The sequence below is a fragment of the Carcharodon carcharias genome, chromosome 6 (assembly GCF_017639515.1).
Source record: "Carcharodon carcharias isolate sCarCar2 chromosome 6, sCarCar2.pri, whole genome shotgun sequence".
In the NCBI taxonomy this organism is placed as follows: domain Eukaryota; kingdom Metazoa; phylum Chordata; class Chondrichthyes; order Lamniformes; family Lamnidae; genus Carcharodon; species Carcharodon carcharias.
This window is the reverse complement of record NC_054472.1, coordinates 95025034-95048040: the sequence shown is the minus strand read 5'-3', so window position 1 is coordinate 95048040 and position 23007 is coordinate 95025034. Positions and strand designations below refer to the sequence as shown.

General features: G+C 40.4%; 1 protein-coding gene across 3 annotated transcripts in view; it reads left to right on the top strand.

Annotated features, from left to right (window-relative positions):
• Positions 1-23007, top strand: part of chd7 (chromodomain helicase DNA binding protein 7) — a 273969-nt gene that overhangs the window by 133482 nt on the left and 117480 nt on the right. For all 3 annotated transcript variants that reach the window (XM_041189422.1, XM_041189420.1, XM_041189421.1), the window contains exons 6-10: positions 3714-3773; positions 4543-4598; positions 7035-7152; positions 12311-12397; positions 22684-22821. In XM_041189422.1, the coding sequence (XP_041045356.1) occupies positions 3714-3773; positions 4543-4598; positions 7035-7152; positions 12311-12397; positions 22684-22821 (459 nt within the window). The remainder of the gene's footprint in view (positions 1-3713; positions 3774-4542; positions 4599-7034; positions 7153-12310; positions 12398-22683; positions 22822-23007) is intronic.

The following is a 23007-nucleotide window of genomic DNA, read 5'->3' as shown; positions in this document are numbered from 1 at the left end:
TCAGGTCCTGGTAAAAGACGGGCAACGCCTGCAAGGAGCCACTGAGGCCCATCTGTTCGATAAACAGGAGCTGCACGTCATAATTCAGGCCGTGCACCTGACGGAAGAAATACGTCATCAGGGCACACAATCTTGGAGGAGGCTCGACGTAGAGGTATCGCTGCAGGGTCTGAAGGCGGAAAGTCGCCACCTGCGTGCGTAGGCACACTAGCGCCTGACCACCCTCCTTAAGCGGGAGACTCAGAACCTCGGCAGCGAACCAGTGCAATCTTTTGTCCCAGAAGAAGTCGACTAACAATTTCTGGATTCTTGTGACAAAGTCCGGGGGAGGGGTCAAAGTGACCAGCCGATACCACAACATGGCGGCGATCAGCTGGTTTATGACCAGAACTCGACCCCGGTGAACTCTTGATAATCTTTTAAATGTAACTCTTTTGAGTACAAACCCGTTTCCATCTGTTTCAGATTAAGTTACATTGTTGCATAGTTTGCCATTGTGAGATTTGAACTCTTGATACTCTTTTGAGTAAACCTGTTTCCATCTGTTTCAGATGAAGTTACATTGTTTCATAGTTTGCCATTGTGAGATTTGAACTCTTGATCTTGGGGTTACAAGCCCAGTACCATAACCACTTGGCTATTGCTGGAGTACTTAACGGTTTCAGTAAGGATAAATATTGAAGCCTAGATTATCTAATTGGTGTTGACCAAATTGTAATAAAAGAGGTTTGGGACATCTAAGCCTGAATATCAATAATCTGAACAAAGATTGCATTACAGCTGAGTCCAATTCCTGGCTAATAGCCTACCTAGCCTTTATTGCTTCCCTTCTCATGCCTCACCCCCAATTGTTTGTTCTGGTACCCTACTCAATTAACTTGGCTGAAATCAATGATTGTATCTTGAATCTTCTGGCCATTGTGATTACCAACTTAGCCATCAGAGGAGCACTGTATTCTGATTTGTTTATTTTGCCCACCCTGCCATAAACTCATAATGGGACAGATTGGGAACGCTTGTAGACAGGTGAAAATATTAGCATTTGGTTTTCTGTGAGAACCAGATTCTGGATCATTCCAGCTCTAAGGAATACCTATAAGGAAAGATTTACTAGCTTGAATGTGTGACTTTACATAGGGGAACATTGAATGTATCTTTAGCAAACAATTTTCTTAGTTTTATCATGGAGCTGTAGCTTGTCATTGCTTTTGGTGAGATGCGTTTCCTTCTTTCTGAAGTTACTATGGAAAAGCAAATTTATCTATCTTCAATTATTCTACCTCAAAGTAATAAATGGGTGAGTAGGACAAGGAGAGAGAAAATTCTTCTGTCCTTATAGTGGATGGGTGTCCCTCCACCCACCGGTTGAAGAATCAGTAGGAGGGCCCATTACGCTTCTGTCCGAGAGGCCTGAAGTAATTTAAGCGCACTTGGGCACTTAACTGGCCAACTTCGGATCTCCCACCTGACATAGCCTCCAGTAGGGCTGATACCTTGCCCCCATACGTTGCCAACCAATCAGAAGCCAGCAGATCTCCATTGCTGGCAGCGCCACCAGGAGCCGTGGCTGTTGTCAGTAATGGCCTGAAGTCTTTGCCAGGGATTATTGCTGGATTCCTGGGGATAGGTGAGGGGGTGGGCTGGGCTGGGAATCACGAGCAAGGGATTAGGAGGAGAGTCGGATGCAAGAGCAGGGATGTACCTTTCAGTCATCCCCGCACCACTTGTCAATGCCAAGGCGTTCGATTGGGCACTGAGTGTCTGTCAATGAGAGACGGCTCCCCCTCCTACGAGGCCACAGGCAAACCCAACAAGTTATGCTGGTTGACCTTTGGGAGCCACGGGAGACCCATGCGAGATCTGTTAAATCCCTGAGCTGCCATTCAATTCCGGTGAGCTCAGGGATAAATTGAAGGTTAAATCCCTGAGCTCACCGGACTTGAATGGCAGCTCAGGGATAATTGGCTCTAAGTGGCTCATTAATGAGCCTAATTGACAACCTGCTGTCAGCAAGCAGGATTCCCATTTGGGCTGTTCCCACCCCTCCACTAAATTGGAGATGGTTTTCCCGAAGCCAGGAATTGGAAGCTGGTACTCTTATCCGATTCTTCTCCCCACTCCGCCATCATGCCCACTCTGGCAGGCTGCATTAAATCCCGGCCAGTATCTGCAGAATTCTTGGTATTTCTTACAACCAAATGAAGACGGAGGTCAAGATGATCTTTTGGAACAATAGATAACCCTTTGAGTTGCTGGCCGTATTCCACCTTTCCTCTCCAGCATTAACAATCTCTTTAGAAGCAGACGGTGTTCTCCCTGTGCCATTGCTAACAATCCCTCAAGTGACATCACCAAAGCAGATTATCTGGCCATTGTATACCTGTAAATGGAAGCTTGCTGCACTATCCTGACAAAAGTGACTGCCCTTCATTGGCAGTAAAGCACTTTGGGATGTCCTGAGGCTGTGAAAGGAGCTAGAGAAAATACTAATTTGCTTTTTCCTTCCTACCTTGTGGCTATAAAGCCAAATGAATTTCTGCAGCTCCTGTTTGCATCAGTATCAAGTGTGTTTTCTGTATGGAATGGACCTTGATCTCAGCTGTGTTTAGCTCAGGAGCAGAATTGAGTTCAGTGTGCCCATTCCATGAGCTTTTTGTGTGTTTCTTGTTCCTCGGGCCCTGAACACTGCCAGGATCAGTAAACTATTAAAAAGTACATCTAAATCTATTTCAGAGTAAAACCTCAGATTTTTTTACTTCCCCATGCCCACACCTCCCCCCCGCCCCCAAACCAAGCAAAAATAGATATTAAAATGTGCACAAAAGACTCCTGTAAAAAAAAAAGTGGAATGGATGTTTATCTGTTTTGACCTTTCAAGGGCCTGAGCCACAATTTCCTACCCATGTGAGCACATTTCACTGCATGTTGTTTGCTTCAGAAAAGAAACAAACTAGATTTGATTGCTAATTAATGTTTTCTCTCTGGTTCATCTTTTAGTCTTTGGTTCTAACTATAATGTTCTGTCATGAGTGTGCCAGTACAAAAAATATTAGCATAAAAGATATTCAGTGGTAGACTATCATTGTTTCTTTGAACAACTGCCACAAGATTACATGCTGTTGGGATTTGCTGGGCATTATTTATACTGTTTATATGCAGGACTTTGAAAACATAGTAAGTTACTTTGGCAGTTTGTTAAAATATATCCCATACCTGCTCTACATTGTTAGGTATAGCACTGAGCAAGTTTACAAGGTATTTAGTATTTTGATGCAAACCACTTCCTTCATAAGAACTACTGCAATGTGCAAATTATACAAGGAAACTATCTACAAGGCTAGGCCTAAAGAGTGAAGCAAACTGACATTGTGATTAAAAATTACTCTTTTAAGCGGATAACTCATTTATACGTGGATACAAAACAGTGGTTTAGATTTTTACTGCTGACTTGATTCTTACCTAATCAGAAAATCACATCGCTAAAATTGTTCTGTTCCCATTTTCTAAATGTTTAGTGTCCTTTCCCTCAATTCAATTGCTTTATTTCCTTGCAAGGAGTACATTTAACCAATTTATTCAGCTTTTCAGACTGTGGTGCGACTAAGGCACCTATGAGGTTGTTTGCAAGGAGCATGTGATTATAAGCATTCATGTATGTAGATAATATATTCAGATTTGCAGCAGTATTTGTTATCAAGTGATTGTCTTTTTAGGAGTCTGCAGCTGGTCCAGTTACCGAAAAGATCTTGAGCATGCGACTAGTGAAGAAAACTGTAAGTATTAACATTTTCTTGTTTTAAAGTTTAGCAGATGGGAAATAACCGGTCTTTTCGTAATTCTCAATTTTCAGCCTGAAGTATAGATTTTTGATCTGCCAGTAACAGCTGGCAGCCATGTAACAGTAGCAGGTCAAAATTTGAACGTATTTGGATCCTTTTAGTGGTTGTTGATTATATGGATTGTCTACGATTTTGTATTGCAAATAATACTGAAAATGCATCAATGTAAAATGTATTATAGTTTGTAGTACGTAATTGAGCTTATTTGCTTCTGTTTCAGTTTTAAATTTTCACGGGTAAAGTAGGGGCTATATTTTAAATTGTAACACTTTTTGAGATTAGCTTTTAAGATTGCCAACAATAATACATGTGGCTTCCAGTAGTGCAGCTGCAAACTGGCTGCTGCCTCAGGAAATGGTACATTTGGCATCTGCTTAACGCTGTGGGTTTGGCAGGAAGCCAGGTCGAGGTCAGGTTATTGTGAATGAAGTAGCTGGTGGTTAAGGAGGAGATAAAATGATTCATGAGTTGGTTGACACAGTAAGCAGAGTAGTTGGAATTGATAGCTTTTTGTAGGGGTATTGCAGGGGGGGAAAGTAATCCTCGCCAAAGGAAACTTTTTGGTGTTCTTTGCATTCTAATTCTACTTAAGCACGTTGCAACTGTGTCCCTAACCACTTTATAGTGAATTGCCTGGAGATTTAAATGACAGTGACAAATGGTTGTGTTGACATCAGATTCTAAAATGTGCTTGTGATTTCAGACAGAGTCTGGAGAAGAGGTGGAAGTAGAAGAATTGTTTGTCAAATACAAAAACTAGTAAGTATGTTTATGGTTAAATTTAAATCCAAAATGGTGCTTAGTTATTTTTTCCCTGAATGGGTGACACTGCGCCATAAAGTAGATTGATAAAAATGATCCCCTTTTAAAGTCCATAGGTTCCTGCCCTGAGCATGATTTTGGAAGTTATTGAAAATTAATTACCCTCAGGCTCAGTTTGTGTGCTGCTTAAGGTTCTCATGAAAGCCTTGGTGGCTACCTCATATTAGTTGAGAAACTTTCTACGTTTTGCACTTCACTATCTCTTACAATCACCTCCAAAATCATTTATTCGGCATTTAACAAACTGCAAATGGACAGGTAGGAAATGTACCAAATGATCAAATGGCGAAACTGAACAAAAAAATGCCCATTAACAAAAGCACCAAAGAGGTAAGGAATAAAAAAAATAGCAGCAGCAAACACTGGCTGCCATTTACTGTCAACAACCTGAGGCTGTGCATAGTTTTAAAAATAAGAATTTCTAATATAAACCCTTAATTATGTGAAATATGAAAAAGAAAACACTTTTTTTCTCTCTCTCTCTCTCTCTGCTATTTTTCTTTCCGCCTCCCTCACACTCTCTCTCACTCTTTCTCTCTGTTTCTTTCCATGTAGGACCCTCATTTTCAGTGTTGCTCATCATGACTCATGCCATAATATCATAATTGAGATGAAGCAAGGAGGCAGGCCCCAAGAACTGAAAATGATAGGGATATAATGGGTTTTAAGCAAATAAATGATAAGGGAGCAGAGGAAAGATAAAGAAGGGAATGTCTTTGATGGAGTGGAAGGGAGAAGTGATTTCATGGCGAGAATCATTCTCAGCAGGCGGGTGAGGCTGACAAACCTGGAGGATTTGCACCTAGGTCTAACAGGTGGTGTTACGTATGGTCGTCTAGTCTAGTTCTTACCCCACCCAAATTATTTTTGATAAATGTCAGCCATTTGGCTCCTTAGTTTGCTGAGTAAAGGATGTTGGAAAATTGTAAGTGTTCCTCTTAACATTGAATAATTGAAGTTTTCCTTATTTTTCTGAGCAAAAAGCTAAAATATTTGCATCAATATAACATTTTGTTCAAATGTCTTGAAATTCTTGAGAAAATATCATATTTTTGAAATGCATTGGTTACTAATAAAGAACATATGTCTGACTTTAAGAACTTTAAAATGCTATTTTTTGCTTCACGTGACATTTCACAACATAAGTTTAACACATATAATAATGACCTCCCATATCATGATCCAAAATCTTCTAAGGTCAATACCATCACTAGAACCGTTCACTCGGATGGCAATGCTAAAATTAGTTTAAGGAAATCAGCAGGTTGGTGTAATTGGGATTTGTGGTGATCCTGCATTTGCAAGTATTTTGCCTTTTTATACTAAGACAGTGATGCTCTGGGTTCTTTACAGACTAGCTGACCTAGGCCCATTAGTTTGTAGTTGGGTATCAATGCTGCCAACCACTGGCTACCCAGTCCCTTTCTGTACTACTTCCTACTGTGCAGAGATTCTTATCAAAAGATAGAATTCAACCAAACATTGAATCTGGGACTTTGTTGGTCCCTGCTATAGTGCACATATTGTATATTTGTGAAGTGTCTTTTTAATAAAGGCTATTGAAATGCAATGGGAAAATAACAGTGTTGCTCAGCTTTTTGACACTTCTACATTAAATAAATTAGAGTGGAGTAATCTTAATTTGACTAAGTATGACTTTCTTGACTTTTTCATGCAGATATAAATAGATTTACTTGAACTTAACAGGCAGAGAATTATTCTGGTCAAGTTTTTTATGCTTTCATGGGACGAGAGTGTCGCTGACAAGGTTGGCATTTTGTTGCCCATTCCTAATTGCCCTCAAAGGTGTTATGTAAAGCAGTCTACCTGTCATCTGAATAAGCTGCTGTCTGAATCAGGTTTCTTAATTAATTTTTCTTGGGGCCAATTTTGGCATGGAGGCCACTGAGCTTTAATTGTTGGTTATAGATTTGTGACAATGGTAAAAAAAAAAATTGGTCCATTCGTATAGTATCAATAATGGAACCAAATTTAAGATTTACCTATCCTCTGAGAAAAAAAGTTAAGTGCTAACAGATTTCTGAGTGACAGATTGTCAGCTACCATATATTGAGTTACCTGCTCTTTTGAAAGCCCCTTATTTTTATGTTTTATTGTCTTTGCAAATAAGTCATCCTTGAAGACTTGGAGCTATTGCATTATAATTCATGTGAATTTGTATTTCTGTAACCAATTATTTGTAGGAATATATTTTAAAGGAATTAAAATATTCTCCTGCCACCCCCAGGAAAGTACAATTAAGCGGTTATTGCTTCTAGTATCAATTTATAAATGCCTAGTATGTAGTATTTCATAGTTTTGCTTGATGAAATGGACTCGCTCTATCTGAGGTTATTTTTTTTTTCTGTTCAGTTCATACCTTCATTGTCAGTGGACCACAGTGGAGCAGCTGGCAAAGGACAAGAGAATTCATCAGAAGATTAAACGCTTCAAAGCAAAGCAGGCACAAATGAATAAATTTCTCACTGAGGTCAGAATTTGCTCCATTTTTGTAGAGGACTAGTTGACCTACCATGGTGTTGATCAGATGAAACGTTTTATAAAACTCTTAAATTTTAACTTGTTTGCCATTCTCTGTTCTTTGTCTTCCACACACTTATACAGTTCCCTTTGTCAGCTCCTTTTTCCTAATTTTCTTTTTGTCTCTCCTGCCTCTTTCTGTAAGTCTCCCCTTTGTTGTATCTCCTCTCCACCTGTTGTCTATTACCTTCTTTGTTTGGTTCACTTGCCCTTTACTCATGCGTTCACATTTGTGCCATCATGTGATGACGTGGACTGTCACTCATAACTTCCCTCTATCTGCCTCTCTCTATCTTCCGTATCTTCTCTCTAAACAGCCTGTATCACTCTTCTTCTTCCTCCTGTCTGCCAGTCTATTATCCTTTGTTCTGCCTGTGCCTTTCCTCCATCCCCCACATGGCCTGCTTTTCTTCCTCCCTTCATGTTCTGCCCCATCCTCTCTTTCCCCTTTGCCTCCCAAGTGGCAAGAGGCTGACTTGTCTAGGAACGAGAAAATGTGGATGTGCAACACAAAGATGCAGCAGTAATGCCCAATTCAATCCCATTTTCAGTATCGATTGACTCAATAAGTCTCACCTCCTAAGCCTGGGTCCATTTTCTTCACAACTTTGGTGTCTCTAATTAAGTTTCTGCCACTGCATTGAAACAAAGTCAATCAATGTCATAAATAACAACCCCTGTGACTGTGCCTGTGATGTACTATTTCTTCATGACCTTTCTTTGACCTTTGAAGTAGTCAGCCACATTTTATCCTTCATTCTCTTTCCTCCATTGAACCAAGCCGTATCTTGGTTACAGCCAAAGCTTCTCCAGTTTCTCTTCCCATCCCACTTTTACCTTTGGAGTCACTCAAGGATTTATCGGTAGCCCTCTTCTACTTGCTACTTTTTGCCGAAGTCATCCAAAGACATAGGCCAGAATTTTACATTTGGCGTGCAATGACTTTGGGTGTGCGTCCTGACGTCATCATGCACTCGTGCGAAATTTTGTTCTGCAGGCACGCGCCAGAGTTAGCTGTGCACCCACCTAGCGGTTGGTGGGCAGGCGAAAAGGCCAAGCAGCCTTTACATTTTTTAGGAAACCTCATCCACAAGCAGGATGAGGTTTCCTAAATCAAATGCACATTACATAAAACTTTGTTTTGAAATTAAAAACATGTCCCATCTCGTGACACAATAACGAGGGGACATGTTTCATTAAATTTTTAGTGTCTTTATTAGTATTTTTAAAAAGCGCTTCAGTCTCCCTGAAGCAGCTCCATTCCTCAGGGAGACTGAAGCGCTTTTTCGCACGCATGTGCGAACTGCACGCCAGGCCCGTGTTCTCTCCCTCCCCACGCCCGCACAGGCAGCACTTAGCGCTGCTACTCGTGATCCACGCAGGGTAGGCCTTAATTGGCCCCTCTGCATTAAACAATGGGTGGCGGCCAGCTTCCCGACCGCTCCTGCTGAGCCCACCCGTGAGGGAAAAATTCTGGCCATAGACTCAGATCTTCCAGTCTCTGGATAGTCGTAACCCAGAGGTACCTCAGAAGGTGAGCTGGGGACCCCCTCAGAAGTCCCAATGCAAGAGCTCCACGGGAATTGTCCAGGAAGTTTCAGCTACTGATGGGCAATTCCCCTGTGCCTGGAACCCTCCGAAAGTGTCTCCAACTCAGAATTAGAGTCAGAGTCTTCAGAGGATTCTGAGTTAGTTACCAAATACTTACGCAGGAAATGTTAGAGAAAAAAACATATCAAATGCCAACCCTTGGACTACACTACCCCCCCCCCCCCCCCCCCCCCCCCCAACCAAACCACACCCCTGACACTTGAACTCTACCCACACTGGCCCTTGGACTCTCCTCCCTCCACCCTGCCGCTTTGACACCCTTTGACTCACCTGCGACCTTCCAGGTCCCTCCTTGCCTCCAATGCACCGACCCTCTGACTCCAACCCCGACTTCTCCCTGACCCCCTCCAACCCTCCCCCTCCCAACCTACCCTCTGATTCTGCCCCCACCCACGACTCTCTGGCTCCCAACCGCTCCTCCCCCGACTCCCCCCTGCCCCCAGAACCCTCTGGCTTCCTTCTGCCTCTCTCCCCCCCCCCACCCCGTCCCTTCGACTCTCCCATTGACTGTCCTTGGTTCTCTCTCACTGCTCCACCCTACCCCCCACCGCGACCGTACCCACCCTATTCCCTATCCAGCCGGCACCCTGCCTCCCTAACACCACCCCCCACCCCATTTTACTCTCTCACTCACTCAATAACAAAGTGAAAAGTTATTTAATTGTCCAAAGCTTTTCACCACGTTAGTGAATGAAGACTCCCAAAATACGACGCCCAGTGCTGTAAAAAGGGGCATAGCTTGACTTTCTCTGATGATCCAGCACTACAAAGAAGGACCCCCAGAACAGGTATTTGCCATATTTCTGAAGAGGCTGGACTCACAAGTCAAGACGAGAAGTGCAGAGCTCTAGCATTGGGTAACAAAAATAGGAGCGAAGAGGTAATCCAATGATGATTGTCACTGCTCAGAAGATTCGGCCCATGGAGTCATGTTTATTGCAGATAACGTCCAGTTCCATCACTGCACCACCTGCCGTGACCCACCTACTGCCTCCTTGTTGTCAAATTACTTGACTGGCATCAGGTCTTTGGGTTGCAATTCTCTCCTGTTAAATAGTCAGAAAGCCAAAGTCATCGTCTTAAAGCCCATGCCACATACTAGGTACCCTACCCATTGATTCCATCCCCATCTCCAGCCTCTGTCTTCAATTAATTAAGACTGTTTGCAACCTCTGTATTTTATTCAACCTCAAGCTGAAATTAAACCCCATATCCTTTTTGTCACCTACTTCCAAAATATCACCTATCCCTGTCTCTAATTCAATCCATTTGTTCATGCCTTTGTGCCTCCAGACTCAATTGTTTCATTAATTCTCTCAGCAGCCTCCCATCTCCTGTTAACGCATATCATCGAAAACTGTAACCAGTATCCTATCCCCAACAGTATGTCTCTTTCACCAATCGCCCTGTCTTTCCTGACTTATATCCCAATTCCCCAGTGCCTCTAATTTAAAATGCTCAATTAGGTGTTTAAAGCTAAGCCTTCACCTCTCCCATGTCTGTAACCAGCTCTATCCCTACAATCTCTCGCTCACAAACCCTCAGAACTCTTGAGTTTATCCATCTCTGGCCTTTTGTGTGCATCAGCACACATGTTGGCTATGGTTTCAGACAGCTTGGCTATATTATCTGGTATTCCCTCCAAAAACCTCTATGCTTCTCCACTTCTCTTCCTTTAAGATCCTACTTAAAAAATCAAGCTTTTGGTTAAACATCTTGTATTGCCGCCTTTGGCTTACATTTTTGTCTGCGCTTCTATAACACACCTTAGGGATTTTTCTACTTTAAAGGTACAATATAAATATAAAGTGCATTGTAAAAGTTGCAGCAATAGTGTGGGTTCACTATCCACATCATCACCAGATTGCAGTGCAGGCTATCAAACTGTTTTTAAGTGTATTTTTATTGCATATTTTGTAATGATACGTGTCCTGGTTACACTGTATTCACATAAGAGTCACTTTGCTACTGTCCCTACTTCTGTAGAACTGGGGAACAGAACCTGGAGCCTGTGCAAAGTTATAGCCAAAAATAAGGTACAGCGAAAAGGACCGCGTATACCCCTGAATCTTCCTGGTAAACATAATTGGATGTTTTGTGAATAAATCAATAAGAATTAGCTTGTCTGGGACCTAATCGATTATTGATTATACAGCTTTTTCTCTTTGGCTTGTTGCAAATATTCATACTTTTGAAGAAACAATGTGAAAAGCTGTATAGTTGTGCTTAACTAATCAAGAGTGACTATTTGTTGTCTAAGCAGGCACTTTTGAAATTTCTAAAAATAGCTTGATTTAGCCAATATTTTGAAATGGCTCAACATTGTTTTTATTTCTCACTGGACTGGTTTTCTTAAAATCATGTGAAGTGCTTCCATCTTCATTCAGTGTAATTCTGTTGCATGATCTTGGGTAAAGAAAAAATATGATATCAGTTCACTGTCTATATTTATGTGGATGATTTTTTTTTACCAAGTTAAATGCAGAAGCAACTTCTGTAAAAGACAAAGCTGTTCCTTTACCATTAAAAACCAACTTATTTTCTGATAAAGCTTTGCAATATTGAAAATGCAATTCAATCCATATTCTAAGATAGCTAATTTCAGCTAGGGCAGTGATGGACATGCAGCAAAAAATTTTTAGTGTCCTGCCTGTGGAATTGAAAACAAAATAGCAAGGGCTCCAGTTCCCAGATAACTATTATTTCAATTGAAAATCGATAACTTTTGAGGGGAAGGGGGAGGCAGAGCTTTTCACAGTGGCTAATCTAAACCAAATGGCATCAGTTCACACCAATCAAAATTTTAAGCATTTGGGTTAACTGATGTGTGATAATGCAAGGAGTTGCATGATATATAATCTGCATCCTTCTTAGCACTGACTGCAACTTTGGTGTACCGCTTCAGGAAGCCTACTCATGAAATATATATTGTATCCCATGCTTATTAGTTGTCCTTGGCATAGGTACACTCCCTGTTAGTCTGTTAGTAATTATTCTTTCTCAAACACCCTTCTCCCTGTCCACTTCCTATTGAACGTAAATTTAAAACTTCATTATGAAATTTAACAGGCATTATATTTGAAAATTCTGTTTTGTGTAGTAACATTTAAGCCATTTACTCTTTATTATATCACCAGTAATATGTCATTGCCATTAGTGGCACTGATTTTTTATGATAGCCTTTGCTTTTTTAAAGAATACTGAAGAGTCAAATCCATAACTTCTTCTCAAATGTTGCTCAAGAGTGAGTTGTAATTTCACACCATTTAAAATATTTGTAAAGCGTTGTGCTTAGGAGGTTTCACACAGTAATTAAGGGGACTTGTTAATAAAGCCTGAGGAATTTAATTCCTCATGGGGAGTAGTCCAGCTGAATTGTTGCAATTTAATTAACATGTTAGCAATGCCAAACTGTTGAAGGCTAATGAGGATAGCATAATAAGAAGCAAAAGGTCAACTGTTTTTTGTGGTCCCCCCCCCCAATTTTTTTTTTGCAGGTTGAAGATGAGCCTTTTAATCCGGATTATGTAGAAGTAGATCGGATACTTGATGTATCACACAGCACTGATAAAGATAGTGGGGAGGTAAGGAATGATGTTTTTTGTGTGCTTTGTGAACTGTTTATTTTGCAAGAGCTAGAATTTGTTACTTATAACTTTATATATGTCTCTTGGCCATCAGTAGGTAAGTGATTTGTGTGGATTGCAATTTAAGGAGTTCCATTGAAATTGCAGCTGTAGAATAGAGAAGCAATTTGGCAAATAAGTAGGGCAAACCAAATTCTGCATTAATAATGATGTACTAAATTACCAATGGCAATTGCTTTTGACTTAAATTAATAATGTTTTTGAGCCAGGGCCATTTCTAAATAGCCTCTCCCCCCACACGTCAAAAATTACCCCTGCATTTAATTTTTTTTTTCTGTTTGTTTTATAGTTCCCACCTAAGGTTCTTTAAAATTCTTAGATGACTTAGGATGGTAGTTAGGAATTATTTCCATCTATTCAGAAATTGAACATTAATACTTATTTTGGCATTCTATACATTGATTTTTATTTCATCAATGTTAGTCATGCACCATTCTTTCTCAAGGTTCTGTTAATTGTTTGAAGCCCTCGTTTATTGTAGTATTGTCCAAACTCCTGCTATTAGCAGTGATCAGCATCCCTAGCCTGTGTTTGCTACTTGAGTTGTGTGAATGGGAGGCTTTTTTCCAATCCAGCTAACTGCTACGTTAAAATTGAGACTATTGTATTCTTTGAGCCGCTGTGTTCAGAATAAAGCATAACCAGAGTTTCTGATAACTTGATATATGAAGATTGTTCTTTTAAATGTTGAATTAAAGGCACAGTGTATTGTGAAGTACTGTGTAACTCTAAAAGTCACAACTGTGGCAAATAGGAAACTAACATTTAATTGTACTTTGTTCAGTGATTAACATTTGCTCCATTTAGGAAAGAAAGGGCTCATGTTTGGTCATTTCTGCTGAGTTTAGATGATGTTACCTGGACAAGAGTTGGTTTGTTACATTTGACTTCATTGTCCTCATTTCTAGAAATAGGAAAAAAGTTGGACAAAGTTGCTACCCTTGATTGCTATCCGATGAGCTTGGTTGAAAGTATATGCATGTACCCCCCAAAAGAAGTCATGATCTGGTTGAACTGTGATTGACCGTCATTCTTCTGATCATGCATGAAGAATCAGCACTCAAGCAAGGTGCTAGAGGTTTCTGTGGAACACAAGATCCTGTCTTCAGGATGAGTAGTGGGAGGAATTAAGGCGAAAATAAATTCCAAAATTTTACGTGGATTTAATGGAAATTGGGTATAGATACACAGGAGATTTTTTAAAGTGTGCAAAGAAATGTCAATGTAAGATTTTCATGGTGGGAGCGGGGGGGGTTGCTTAGAAATGGCATGAAGCTAAAACTTGAGAGAAGCTTGAAACCAGAAGTAAATTCAAACAAGATTGAAAACAAGAGATCAAAAATATACATTATAAAGTCAGGAGCACTTTACATTGCAATGTGGTTTCTTCACCACACCTGAAAAAGGAACTTCTGCTGAGAAATCTGGTGTGAGAAACTTAACTTCAATCAAAAACTCATACCAGAACTATGAAATCAATCTCAAAACTTCAAGTTCATTCATTCAATCCCTAGGTTATCATATCGAAACAGTTGTAAAAGCACAAGACCTTAAAAATGTGTCCATTATTTTCTAAAAAGAAAATGATGGCTAAATTAGCCAATTGGTTTGAAATCAAACTTGCTAATAAGGAGCAAAAGATGATATTTGGGAAAAGTTTGTGGGGTTGGGGAAAGAGCGATTAGTAGCATTCCACAGTCACTTATTCTGGAACCTTTGTTTACACTAATGCAAGCTTTGTGACCAAGTGAAAACCCAAAGGGGATAAGGCAATCAAAAATATCCAGATCAATTAGCTGGATGGGTTTAGAAATGACAAATGAAGAAAAGGCTGAGGGAAGACTTTACTCATTACTTTGAAATTCAGAGAGCCGTAACTATAATCAATCCAATTGACTTAGACAGAATATCAAGCTAGAGGGCAAGTTGAAAGCCTTCATTGTGGTTTGTTTTACTCTTTGTAGAATAATAGATATTAAAGTGTAGAAGAAGGTTATTTGACCCATGGTGCCAGTACTGTCTTTCAAGCTGGAGCTATCTTCTCTAATCCCATTTCTTGTTCTTTTCCCCTTTTGTTTATATCTTTTCAAATACTTACCCAGTTGCCCTTTAACTGATACAGCCTCTGCCTTATTGGCTATTGTGGCAAAGTGTTCCATATTCTAAGAACTTGTATTGGGAAAGAAATGCTTTCAACTTCTGCTCTATTCCTCTAGTGCCAATCCATGAATCTGTGCCTCTTTCTTTTGGACTTGCTAGTCATATGGAACAATCTCAAAATGCTGAACAATTTGTAAAGCACTGTTCGACCCCCTATAACCTTTCTATGAAAATCTCAGATTTTCTTACCTTTTCTCCATAAATATAACCCTTTCATTTGTGCCTTTATTTTAGTGAATCTTTGCTATTTCCTTTCACTGGGAATGATATCTTTCCTATAATGAGGTGCCCAGAACTGCATGTATTATTCCGTATAAAGTTAACTAATGTCTTGTGCAAGTTTAGCATCACCCCTTTTTGCTTTTATATTCAATGTTTCTGTGTCAATCACAAAATCTGATTGGCCTTTTCCACCTACAGTCCTGCCTTCAAAGATTATGTTTCTGTACTGTAGATCTCTGTTGTTCTTCCATCTGAGAGTCTTATCATTTAGCATGTTTTTACTTTATGCTGCTCCTTTCTCAAGTTGTAATACTTGAATACTTGAATTTCCACTGCCTAAGTAATGGCATAGATGTTTTATAATTAAAATCGAGTGAGTTTTTTTTTGTTGTTGCTACTTTTCTCTCCCACTTTTGCTAGGATATGAATCTTCAGTTTCTTGCAGCCTTCCAGTGCATCATCCTATCACCACTCTTTGTGTGCCTCTCACAAGACAACTCTCTCATCTAGGGACCAATTTAGTGAACCTTCGCTGTATGGCCTCCAATGCAAATATATTTGCTCTTAAATGTGGAGACCAAAACTGCACGCAGTACTCTAGATGTCTCTCAAAAACCCTGTACAACTGCAGCAAGACAACTTTATTCTCCTACTTCAATCCCCTTGCAATGAAGGCCAACATGCCATTTGTCTTCCTAATTATTTGCTTCACCCGCATACTAACTTTCTGCGTTCCTTGAACAAGCACACCTGAGTCTCTCTGAATATCAAAACTTACAAGTTTCACACTTCTTTAAAAAAAATTCTGCTTTTAAATTATGACCAAAGTGAATAGGTTCACATTTCCCTATATCATACTCCGTCTGCCATCTTGTGCCCATTCACTTAACCTGCCTATATCGCTTTGCAGCCTCTCCGTATCTTCCCCTCAGCGTAACTTTCCACCCAGCTTCGTATTGTCAGCAAACTCATACATCACTCTCTCTTCATCAAAGTCATTAATATAGTTTGTCAATAGCTGAGGTTTTAGCACTGATTCTTGTGGCACTCCACTATTCACTGCCTACCAACTTGAAAAAGCCCTGCATATGCCCACTCTTTTCTCTCCCCTATCCAATCCTCTATCCATGCTAATATATTACCCCAACTTTTGCCTATTAACCTTTTGTGCAGCACCTTATTGAATGCCTTTTGGAAATCCAGGTATACTACATCTACTGGTTCCCCTTTATCTTTCCTTACTAGTTACACCCTCAAAAAGCTCAAATAAATTTGTCAAGCAGGATTATCTTCAGTAAAATCATGAGTTCTAATAATACTATGCTTTTCCAAGTATATTGTTAAGACTCCATTAATAATTTCCAGTATTTCCTAACAACTGATGTTGGGCTAACTGGCCTGTAGTTCACTTTTTTTTCTCCTTTCTTGAAAAGCGGTGTAACATTTTCCAATTTCCAATCTAGTGGAACCTTTCCCGAATCAAAGGAATTTTGGAAAATCATAGTTAGCACATCCACTGACTCTGCAGCTATCACTTTTAGAACCTTAGGATGTAGGCCATCAGGTCCTGGGGATTTGTCAAGTTTTAGTCCCTTAAGTTTCTCCAGTTCTTTATCTCTGCTGATGTTAATTTCCCTAATTTCCTCACTCTCTTTAGCTCCTAGGTTTCTGGTATGAACTTATGTCTTCTACTATGAAGACACACAAACTATTGGTTCAATGCCTCTGCCATTTCCTCATTCCCTGTGATAATTTCCCTTGTTTCTGCTTCTAAGGGGCTTCTATGACTAATGTTTACTTTAGCTACTCTCTTCACTTTTATATACTTATAAACACTCGTATTTTTTTTCCCCTTTTTATCAACGTTTTGGTGCTGTATTTGTATGAATGTCAACCAAGTATACTTTCACATAAGGGTCATTGGATACTGATCAAGAGTGCTATTTTTGGATCACTTCTCTAACACAAGAGGTGCTAATTTCAGTTGTAGCTGCCCTAACTGAAATCTATGTTAGCTCAACATAGACTGTGAATCAAATAAAAAAACTTCTTGGCCTACAGCAAAGATGGAACTTTTACTCAGCTGGCTAAGAGGGGAAAGATGGGTAAGCTTAATATTTTTCCTCATCAACTTTTATTTAGGGAAAGAAAATGACATTTTTAAAAAATTTACATCTATTTGCAAAGATGGTGATACCTATAGGGTTGAATTCGGCATAAGTGGCTATTTAAATGTGCCTAATTGAGCCAAATGGATGCTTCTTGTTCTAAGCTTTAAGCTGTAATGCGAGAATCTAGTATTGGCAGTTTATTCAACTGTTGAAGGATTGATGTGCTTGTAACAGAATTCAGTACAACTCCAGCATTCTCACAAATGGTGGTTCGACCAGCTAGCAATCAGGCTGTGAAACCTTGAGTGATTTTATTCTCCTCAAGTCCAGGCAGTACTGAGGTCTTTCATGGGATGTGAGCATCACTGGCAAAGCCAGCATTTCTCACCCATCCCTTGTTACCCTTGAACCGAGTGGCTTGCTTGGCCATATCAGAGGGCAGTTAAGAGTCAACTACATTGCTGTGAATCTGGAGTCACATGTAAGCCAGACCAGTAAGGTTGGCAGGTTTCCTTCCCTCAAGGATAATGGTGAACCAGATGGGTTTTTACGACCATGAACATTTCATGGTCACCATTATTGAGAGTAGCTTTAAATTCTGTTTTTTTTTATTAATTGGATTTAAATTCCACCAGCTGCCATGGTGGGATTTGAACCCATGTGCCCTGGGCCTCTGGATTATTAGTCCAGTGACATTACCACTACGATACAGTCACCTCTTCCTGACATCAGCAAACTTACATATCCTGAGCTCCATGGCTTTCTAGTACACCATGTACTATCACTCCTTTGGCCATTGGGGATTTTGAAATTCATATTGTTGTGTAACAGTTATTCTTCCTTGCCTCAATTTTTCATCTGCTTCAGAATGCATGTCTGTACTTCATCTGAGGTGCATTTAATGTTGAAAGCAGGTCCAGCAGGAGTGTTGTAAAACAATATTGTTAACATTAATAATGCCATTGAAATTGGTTATCTTCTCTAACCCCATTCCTTGTTCTTTTCCCCTTTTGTTCACATTCTTCTTTTCAAATACTTACCCGGTTGTCCTTTAATTGATAGTCTCTGCATTAATAGCTTATTGTGAGTAAGGCAACATTCAAGTTGAAACACTGTTTTGAAAAATCAGTTCACTGCAAATCATCTTAATATGAACCATATATTTTGACATTTAATATAGTATACCATCAAATTATTATTTTAGAATTGGTGCTCATTAAAATTGACCAAGGCAGGTGATCTTATCTGCTTCACTTGGGAGCCCTAGTTCTTGTCTGTTAGCATTGAGGTTCAGTCACAGGATTCAATTTTTTAAATTCATTTATGGGCTGTGAGCATCACTAGCTAGGCCAGCATTAATTGCCTTGAGAAGGTGGTGGTGAGCTGCTTTCTTGAACAGCTGCAGTCCCTGTGGTGTAGGTGCACCCATGGTGTGGTTAGGTAGGGAGTTCCAGGATTTTAGCCCACCGACAGTGAAGGAACGGCGATATATTACCAACTCAGGATGGTGAGTGACTTGGAGGGGAACTTCCAGGTGATGGTGTTTCCATCTATCTGCTGCCCTTGTCCTTCTAGATGGTTGTGGGTTTGGAAGATGTTGTCTAAGGAGCCTTGGTGAGTTCCTGCAATGCATCTTGTAAATGGTTTACACTGCTGCCACTGTGTGTCGGGGGTGGAAGGAGTGAATGCTTGTGGATAGGGTGCCAATCAAGCGGGCTGCTTTGTCCTGGACGGTGTCAAGCTTCTTGAGTATTGTTGGAGCTGCATTCATCCAGGTAAATGGAGAGTATTCTTTCACATCCCTGACCTGTGCCTTGTAGATGATGGATAGGTTTTGGAAAGTCAGGAGGTGAGTTGCTCCATGCAGAATTCCTAGCCTCTGACCTGCTCTTATAGCCACAGTATTTATATAGTTAGTCCAGTTCAGTTTCTGTCAATGGTAAACCCTAGGATGTTGATAGTGGGGGCTTCAGCGATGGTAATGCCACTGAATGTCAAGGGAGATGATTAGATTCTCTTGCTGGAGATGGTCATTGCCTGGCACTTGTGTGGCCCGAATGTTACTTCCTACTTGTCAGCCCAAGCCTGGATATAGTCCAGGTCTTGCTATATTTGGACATAAGCTGTTTCAGCATCTGAGCTGAGCATTGTTCGCTCGTCAGCGAACATCCCAACTTCTGATCTTATGATGGAAGGAAGGTCATTGATGAAGCAGCTGAAGATGGTTGGGCCTAGGACACTGAAGAAATCCTGCAGTGATGTCCAGGAACTGAGACGATTGACCTCTAACAACTACGACCATCTTCCTTTGGGTCAGGTATAACTCCAACCAGCAGAGAGTTTCCCCCCTCATTCCCATTTACTCCAGTTTTGCTACAGCTCCCTGATGCCACACTTGATCAAATGACCTACTATAATGTCATCTAGGACAAATACATTGTACTGTACAATGTTGACAATTTGGTTTCTAATGTAGCAACATTTTCCCCCATAACCTCAGCAGTGGTTTCAAGCCTTGGATTTTGACTTTTGGGAAATTAGTGGATAGTGCTTTTTTTCATTTTAACCCAGTTCACAATTCTGCCTCTTATAATGGGTATAAAGCCGTGGGGTTCAAACTTTCCTTTACTGGGACCTATAGCAACTATATTTTTAGGTTAAATTTTTAGGGACTCCTAAAATTGCCTTAACCCCTCATCCTAACCTATGAAAGAGAACGTGAGTGAAAGAACCATGCTATTACTGCAGCAATGTTTATATTGGGCTATGATGCATATGACACACCTTCTGCTCACAACTTCTGGTATCATTTTTATAAGGGAGAACCCAGTCAATATGTTACTGTGAAAACATATCTAGTTGAATGAACTTTGTGAAAAAAATCCAATCAATTACATACTTCACAATAACATTAAATTTAATCAGTAAATTGCTTATTGTGATTTGTAATATCTGAATTAAAGTTTTTACCTGAAGGTCTTTCCCCCTCCCAAAAGCTTGGGCTTAATAACTTTGCCCAGAGTGAGGCCATTTATAGTTGACCCAGATCCTGCTTAGCACGTAGCTTGTATACTTTCTCAAGATGCATCAGCAGACTTTTAAACCAGCCAAAAGATGATAATTTTCTTAGTCTTTACTGTGCTGATTGCATACATTGGTTGAGGAATCTTTCCTGAAAATACCACAAATACATCTATAATGCTATCCATAATACCAAGTGGCACTTGCTTAGCAATAACCTGTTCACTGACACCCAGTTTGGGTTCCACAAGGGCCACTCAGCTCCTGACCTTATTACAGTCTTGGTTCAAATATGGACAAAAGAGCTGAACTCCCGAGGTGAGGTGTGTATGGCTGCCCTTGACATTTTTTTTCTGTTTTTTTTTACTTGTTCATGGGATGTCGGCATCACTGGCTAGGCCAGTGTTTATTGCCCATCCCTAATTGATCCCCCTTGTTCAGAGGGCATTTAAGAGTCAACCACGTTGCTGTGGGTCTGGAGTCACATGTAGGCCAGACCAGGTAAGGACAGCAGATTTCCTTCCCTAAAGGACATTAATAAACCAAATTGGTTTTTATAACAATCGGCAGTGGTTTCATGGTCATCATCAGACTTTTAAGTACAGATTTTTGTTGAATTCAAATTTCACCACCTGCTATGGTGTGGTTCGAACCCGGGTCCCCAGAGCATTACCCTGGGTCTGTGGAACACTAGTCCAGTGACACCATCTCCCCAACTTCAAGGCCGCATTTGGCCGAGTGTGGCATCAAGGAGCTCTAGCAAAACTTGAGTCAATGGGAATCAGGGAAAACTCTCCACTGGTTGGAGTCAGACCTAGCACAAAGAAAGTTGTTTGTGGTTGTTGGAGGTCAGCCATCTCAGCTCCAGGATATCACTGCAGGAGTGTCCTCAGCTCAACAATCTTCAGCTGCTTCATCAATGACCTTCCTTCCATCATAAGGTCAGAAGTGGTGATGTTTGCTGATGATTGCACAATGTTCAGCACTATTCGCTATGACTCATACTGAAGCAGTACATGTCCAAATGCAGCAATATCAATAACAATATCCAGATTTGGGCTGACAAGTAACATTCGCACCACACAAGTGCCCAGCAATGACCATCTCCAGCAAGAGATTTTCTAACCATCGCCCCTTGATATTTATTGGCTTTACCATCACTGAATCCCCCACTATCAACATCCTGGGGGTTACCATTGACCAGAAACTGAACTGGATTAGCCATATAAATACTGTAGCTACAAGAGCAGGCCAGAGGCTAGGAATCGTGCAACGGGTAACTCACCTCCCGAGTCCCCAAAGCCTGTCCACCATCTACAAATCACAAGTCAGGAGTGTGATGTAATACTTCTCACTTGCCTGGATGAGTGCAGCTTCCACTACGTTCAAGAAGCTTGACACCATCCAGGACAAAGCAGCCCGCTTGATTGGCACCACAGCCACAAACATTCACTCCCTCCACCACTGCGGCACTAGTGTGTACCATCTACAAGATGCATTGCAGGAACTCACCAAGGCTCCTGAGACAACATCTTCCAAACCCACAACCACTACCAGCTAGAACGACAAGGGCAGCAGGTAGATGGGAACACCACCACCTGGAAGTTCTCCTCCAAGTCACTCACCATCCTGACTTGGGAATACATCACCTTCACTGGAACTCCCTCCCTAACAGCACTGTGGGTTTACCTACACCACATGGACTGCAGCAGTTCAAGAAGGCAGCTCACCACCACCTTCTCAGGGGCTATTAGGAATGGGCAATAAAAGCTGGCCCAGCCAGTGAAGCCCACATCCCATGAATAAATAAAAAAAAATTATGTAATAATATGCTCTTTCACTTAAGTGAAATACATTGTGTAGAATGAAACAGCAGATCCTCTGTTTAATTTATAAACAAATGCAGAAGACTTAAGAAATCTTAATTTTGATCTGACCTCTGGAATTCCAGAAAACTTGATATTGCGTAATACTTTAATTTTGGATGGGATAGAATTGCATCATACAATGATCCCTGAAAGAGTGGTGCTTGTAATGAAAAGACAAATGAAGAAATTTGTGTCTTATACATGAAGAAAATAAAATTAGCTTGGAGCAAGAGCTGTGAGATTTCCCGTACTTATTTAGGCATCTAAGGTGTGCTGATGCCTGCTGCTGTCATACCTTACATGCTTTAGAATACTTCCACCGTTCAATCAGCAAGCTAGTTGTGTTACAGGTGAAGAGAGAACGTTCCCACTCATCAGTTGTAGCTACTGTTGTGATCTGGTTATCTTCTGCAGTTGGGTTGTTTGAGCAACTGGAGGTTTATCCTGCTGTTTGCTTTGTGATTATCAGGAACCAACAGCGCAATGTAGGTTTCAGCACCATTTGTCCATGAAATGCTCATTTTGAGGATATTTATCTCTTATGTTTAATATCAAACTGGATATGTTGAAGAGATTAGTGATGGTATTAATTTTAAAGCCATTGCTTTCAAAAGCAAAATGGGTTGTAAGGAAGTGTTATCAATATAGTTTGAACTTTTAGAGCTTAAGACTTCTTAAGGCAACATACTTAATACATTTGCTGGAAGTTTATACTGAAGCTTGCATATAGAAAATCCATATCCTGACTTGTACATATAAATCTCGGAAAATTGAAAAATGAAGTGTATGCAAATTAGTTGGGTAATCCCAAATGGATTAATTTTGTTGGTTTTCAAAATAGCCAATAACCCATTATTTGGTGAAGTGGTGTTCTCTTCCATATGAAGAAAGCACTTGGGAACTGAAACCAGACACTGACCAAGTCAAGATCGAAGAATTTCACCAACTACAGTCTGTGAAACCAAGAACTGAGCATACGGTAAGATCACAATTCTGTACTTGAGTTGCAGGCTGAGAAAAAGTAAAAAGGGTAGATTAAGATGACTCATGGAGAACCTGAAAGAAGGCTGACAGTCAGATAATGGGAAATAGAGTAGACTTTTACAAGCAATTACAAGTAAAGTTACTCATAGAATCTTGTATTTGAGTGAAGGAAAGACAAATG